Here is a 5,934-nt window from a genome sequence, read left to right on the forward strand (position 1 = left end):
CCAGGTGAGCGCCCTCGCGTCCGCCGGGGTCGGGGGCCCGGGGGAGGCGAGCGGATCCGTGGTCAGGCGGAGTGGGGGACAGGCACCTCGGGCCTTGCGACGACGGTGGGCATCGTAGCCGAGGAGGGGAGGGGGTCCCGATAAAGCGTTCAGCACCTCCCGCAGGCCCCGACGCTTCGCCCCCAGTTCTTTGCCACCGCTCGGTCCCGGGGCGGGGGTGGTGGATCCCTGCTTCGGGCATCGCCACCCACAGCAGCAGTTCGGGCCGGGGCGGGGCGGATAGCCTCTGCCCCGACGGGTAGCCGGACCCCTCGTCACTGTCCCTGCAAAGCCGTCCCTGGAGGCAGGCTGATGAGGGTAGGAGAGCTCGGTGCTAAAACTGAGCAGAAGCGAGATGAAAGTCATCGACATCGTTTGTGCAGCTTAGACGTTTGGGTTAACTTGTGTGAATTTGGTGTATTTGACCGTTTTTCCAGGGTGAGAGGTACCTTTTCTTAACTGGAATGGAGACCCACGCTCCAGTTCTTCGTTGGTACTGCAGAGCTTGGGCCTGCTGCTTACAAAGGGTGTGTGAGAGGCTCAGAGCAGCATGGGGGCTCTTTGGTCTTGTTGCTGGGGTTGTGACCGCTGTGGGGGCATCTGGTCTTTCTGGCCGTACGATCTGCTGATGAGAGCTGGCGTGTGGGCAGGAGTGCCAGGCTGGGCAATGCTAAGGCCAGGCAGAGCTTGCAAAGTTGTTGACAAGTGGGAGGTGACCTTGTTTCCTTGTGTTCCCATCCCTGTGGGCTGGTTTGGGCTGCATGTGAAGCTTGAGACCCCCAGAGAATGGATGTGCCCTGGGATGGCATGATTTCTCCCAAGGCTGGGGATTTGGGTTGTCAGGCAGCCCAGTGGTTTCTGCAGCTCTACAGCCACTCCTGGTGTGTGCCCACTTAGTGTAGTTTGAGAGGTGCAGGCACTCAAGAGCACTGGTTGATTGCTCTGAAATAACGTCATCCATGGTGCCCGATTTTAATGTGATAAGAGTGTGTGCCATGTCTGCCAACCAGACTGAGGCAGCCTGTTCAAACTCTGTACAATGACTATTCTGCAGAGGTGACTCTTGTTGCTATCGGCCTGGTTCGAACTGATGGTTTTGTGTCCATTACCAGGTTTAAGTGATGTTTATCCCTCCTCTTCCCTGACTTTGGTTTTTGAACATGAATGTGGTGTCCAGAAGTCATGAAACATAAATTAGATGTTGTTGTCTGAGCTTGCAAATTCATCTGTGTTCACAATTCTTTAATCCCAGTGGCTTTACTACAGGAAGCGAGACTTCGTTTTCTGGATGGCAAGGAAGAAGCTATGGCCTGATTTGCCTTGCTGAATTGGCTTTTTAATCGTGGTTATTGCTATCTAATATGATCAATATATATTGATCATGATGTGATTACTGTGAGTAGCTGATGTGCATTATGCTTAGCTTTCTAAGGCAGTTTTTACATGTCAATATCTGATTTCGGGTTTGTTTGCTCAGCCCTTCCTCACCACTGTACGGTCAGTAATCAGGAATGCTCTTGCTTATGTTTCTCTTACTTTTCCCCCTCCCTTCTCTGTTCCCTGTCCCCAGAATGAATGAAATGAACTTGAGTCCTGTAGGGATGGACCAGCTGACCTCATCCTCTGTGAGCAATGCCCTGCCAGTCTCGGGGAGTCACTTGGGATTGGCAGCGTCGCCCACTCACAATGCCATACCAGCTCCAGGTAATGTGGAAAGCTCCCCCAAAGGGTATTACAGCTCATGCTCTGTGTCTTACTGTCACGGGAATGTTCCTAACAGGATAGTGGTGCTTGCTCTGATGGCAGGTCATGTCTCTAGCAGGTAGTGAGATGATGCGGAATTCAGGAGGGGTAGACCATAAGCCGTTGTTATGTGCAGAGCAAAAGGGATGTGTGCTTTACCAGCCTTACTCCTTAACATCAGTCTCGTTTTGTTCTAATGGGGTGATTTGCACTGTGTGTGGTAGCAGAATCCTCTGAAATATGAACTGTAGCTGCAAATCTGTCTCCTTCTGTGTCCTGTCTTCACTCAGGTGAAAATAATGATTTTTCACCTGTAAAGCAAAACTGTTTTCCTAAGTTTTTTTTTTCAGGTGACTACACAGACAAAAGTCCATTACAATTGTAAACCAGAAGTAGGTCCTATGCAATGTATCCAAAAAAGTTGTAGCCACATTTAGGAATGCCTCTTAGTGCTGTGATAACCGTGATCCTTTCTGTGAAGCTTTCCACCTTACTTTGACAGTACCATACTGTACTTCCGTAGGGAATTCCTGAGGAATTAGTAAACTCTTTGTTAGCTTGTATGTTCATAAGCTCAAGTGGTTACATTGAATTTAACTGAGCTTTTACTTTTGCAGGCTTGCCTGTTGCAATTCCAAACTTGGGCCCCTCCTTGAGTTCCTTGCCCTCTGCTTTGTCTCTGATGCTCCCAATGGGTATTGGGGATCGAGGAGTGATGTGTGGTATACCAGAGAGAAACTACACCCTACCTCCACCACCATACCCCCACCTGGAGAGCAGCTATTTCAGACACATTCTACCTGGTAAGTGGTCTGGTGCTGGTTGATGAGAACAGAGAGAGAAATTGTCTTAAGAGCCACCTGTTTCTGTCCTGAAGCAGGCAAGACTGCCTGTTTTGCAGAGCTGTAAATTCCCTGAGTTTGCCTGGAGTCCGTTGTGTCGTTTACACACCTTTATTTTCAGGTCTTGGTTGCTACACATGTGTATGAAGAGAACTAATTGCAGGGCATTTTCTCCTTAAATAACACCTTTGATCACTCTTCTGGCTGCTTTGTTTTTAAGATTAACAGAAAGCAAAGCATCCCTGGTTTCTGTCTCAACTGATGTGTAGTTTGAAAGCTGCTTCCTTTGTTTTTTCTCTTGCACTCTGAAACAGTACTTAATATATGCATAATAGTGTGTTACAGTACTTCAAAGCTCAGAAAGAGCAAGCCATCAGCTAAGGAGTTTGGGTTCCTGCCTACCCATTTAGCCCATGGCATAGTTTTTCTTCATTTTTGTTCAAGGTTGATATCCGAAGGCCTCATATACTGATTTCTAGCTTGATTGCTCTCTCACGTGTGTTTTAGAGTATAAGTGCAAAAGTTTACCTGTTAGTATATGAAGACACAAAAATCAAAGCTTTAAATGTAGTCCTTGGGGTTTTCTGTAGCTAAGATTGACAGGGCAGAAGGGGCTAGATAAACTTCTTCAAGGTCACCCAGTGAGTGTTGTTGGTTCCACCTAGGCTGGAAAAAGAAATATAACAGCTTAGATCTCATCCAGCTGCCTGTTGACTAGTGGCTGAACTTGCCAACTGCTTAGGAGTAACCTTTCCTACTGTATTACGTGCCTGCCCATTTTGTGGGCAAAGAGTACAGGAGAAGACAGTGTATTTGAGGCCCAAAGGTATTTGCCATTCTTCTGGCAAAGCTCGAATAGCTTTCACAGAAATGTATTGTTTTCTTTCTCGAAAAGATACTTAGTCTGATGTTTCATAGGGCTCTTTCATGAGTCATCTTAATTGCCTTCAAGGATCCTCCTTGTTCAAGCCACAAGGCAGCATTGCATGCAGAAATACTTGAAGCAGCTGGTTAAATTAAACTGTCCCTTTATTGGCTCAGCCATTTTTTAATGGGGTTATGCTGCAGAAAGAGTATCTGTGCTTGCATTCTTGTAATAACAGACATGTCTGAGTGGAAAAGTTTTACAGCACAAATGGTTCATAGGGTTCAAGGCCAAAAAGAAACATGCTGACTCAGATCTTGCAAAATCTGTCTCCACTGGAAGTACTGTTTACTTGAATGTACTGATGTGTTTCTTTCAGAGGTAAGTTTTTTTTTAGTCTTGTTCAACAAGAGAAGTTGATAGTATGTAAATACAGGTTAGTGTTTCTTTGCATCTTAAGTTCCAAGGTTGTTGGACATTGAGAAGCTTTCCGGAACTATGAGAAAAGGTGTTAGGGTTTCTGTTTTAAATTTAACTGGTCTGTTGTTTTAGGAGAAACAACATACTTTTCATGTACAGAAAGAGAGCAGATGACTCATGATACTTTTGAGAGACCTTATCTTGGTCCTTCAGAATTGCAGTTGATAATCACTGAAATGGACAGTTGTGTCATTAGGTAGTCATTGTTAAAACTTAAATGCCTAAGCAAAAAGGAGAACTGGAGACCTGTTTCTACTTCCCTAGCAAAGGTGAACCAGTTAAATTCCGCTAGCAGTCCTTCATCCTTTGTGAGCTATTCTTGACAATGGAAAATTATGCCTAAAATGTGAAGAACATCTTTCTGATTCAGAAATTTTGTTTAGGAGTTGAAAACTGATGTGATCTCACTCTTTTCTCTTTCTCCCTCTCGTTCTATCAGGTATCTTATCTTACTTGGCTGACAGACCTCCACCTCAGTATATCCATCCCAACACTATAAATGTTGATAGTAATCCGGCATTGTCAGTCTCCAGCAATCCCTCGGCCCTAGATCCCTACCAGCCCAGTGGAACTGTGGGGCTGGAACCAGGGATTGTCTCCATGGACTCCCGCACAGTGAACACGCATGGTGCTCAAAATCTGCATCCTAGTGACAGCCACGAGGTAGCGCTGGATACTACGATCACTATGGAGAGTGTTTCGAGGGTAACCAGCCCCATCTCTACAGATGGGATGACAGAAGAGCTTACAATGGATGACGTAGCTGGGGATCCTTCACAGATCCCAAATGGCTCCCGGAATCATGAACCTTTAGCTGTAGACGCGGTGGGGAGTAACTTGACACCAGATGCTGTAGGACATGGCGGTGTCATTCCTATTCACGGTAGCACTTTGGAACTCCCTGTCGTCATGGAGCCTGACCACATCGGCGGGCGGGTGACAGGAATATCGGACAGCACACTAAATGACTCCATTCATACTGTGGCCATGAGCACCAACTCCGTGAGCGTGGCGCTCTCTACCTCACACAACCTAGCTTCCCTGGACTCGGTAGCCTTGCACGAAGTGGGCCTCAGCCTCGAGCCAGTCGCAGTGTCTTCCATAAATCAGGAAGTAGCCATGGGGCCAAGTCATGTGGATGTGTCTGCAGACAATCTTGCCTTCGTACCATCCTCTCTGCAAATGGAAGACTCCAATTCGAACAAGGAGAACATGGCAACCTTGTTTACCATATGTGAGTGGTCATTTCCTGCTTTCTTGGGGTGGAGCTTGTTATGTAGCTGTTGTCTGGTGGGATGACGGGACTCTTGTTGCTCCTCTTAAGATTTCTGGAGAAAGAAACTCAGTTATTTAACATGTCCACAAAAGTTGGAACAGCTGCAGTGGCGGATTAACATTGCTGAAATTGTGCTAGTTGGCAGTAGACAAAATAGGGTGTTTTAGCGCTGTTCTTTTTGTATCCATTTCCCATGTTGCCTTGAGACTGGAAGCTGAGTTCTTTATGAACATCTTGCCTTTTTGTGGGTATCCTGATATTATCCTTTGCAATGAGACTTTTGTTTTTTTAAAGTCACGTCACAAATGACTTTTCTTGCTCTGTTAAAAAACCCACAATAAACACTACCACAAACCGTGCATTTCATCAAGTGGGTATAGTTGTCAAGTATGACATTATGTGATTTTGCAGAATTTTTATTAAACCATGAACAATCGTCATTAAAATGTCAGTCTCAACAGGACTTGCTGGAAAAAAGAGCACAGAGGAAGACAAGATTTTAATATTTATAATTTTTGTCATGAAAGGACTTCAGAGCTTAGTTGATATCCTAGGAAGAGAGGAGCACAGGACATTGCACCCTCTCCATCTCATCATTGTTCAAGGAGTGGTAGTTGAGGACAGTGAAGTTCTCATTTGCTGGGACAGAGATTTGAACTTCCACCCACAGCATGTCTGGCTTCCCTACA

The 5,934-nt window shown here is 45.9% G+C and overlaps 1 protein-coding gene across 1 annotated transcript in view; it reads left to right on the top strand.

Annotated features, from left to right (window-relative positions):
- The first annotated feature begins 1,610 nt into the window (after positions 1-1,610).
- Positions 1,611-5,934, top strand: part of PRDM4 (PR domain containing 4) — a 15,897-nt gene continuing 11,573 nt past the window's right edge. The window contains exons 1-3 of the mRNA XM_010133494.1: positions 1,611-1,743; positions 2,400-2,585; positions 4,409-5,203. Of these exons, the coding sequence (XP_010131796.1) occupies positions 1,611-1,743; positions 2,400-2,585; positions 4,409-5,203 (1,114 nt within the window). The remainder of the gene's footprint in view (positions 1,744-2,399; positions 2,586-4,408; positions 5,204-5,934) is intronic.

Source organism: Buceros rhinoceros, unplaced genomic scaffold (assembly GCF_000710305.1).
Source record: "Buceros rhinoceros silvestris isolate BGI_N320 unplaced genomic scaffold, ASM71030v1 scaffold31093, whole genome shotgun sequence".
Lineage (NCBI taxonomy): Eukaryota > Metazoa > Chordata > Aves > Bucerotiformes > Bucerotidae > Buceros > Buceros rhinoceros.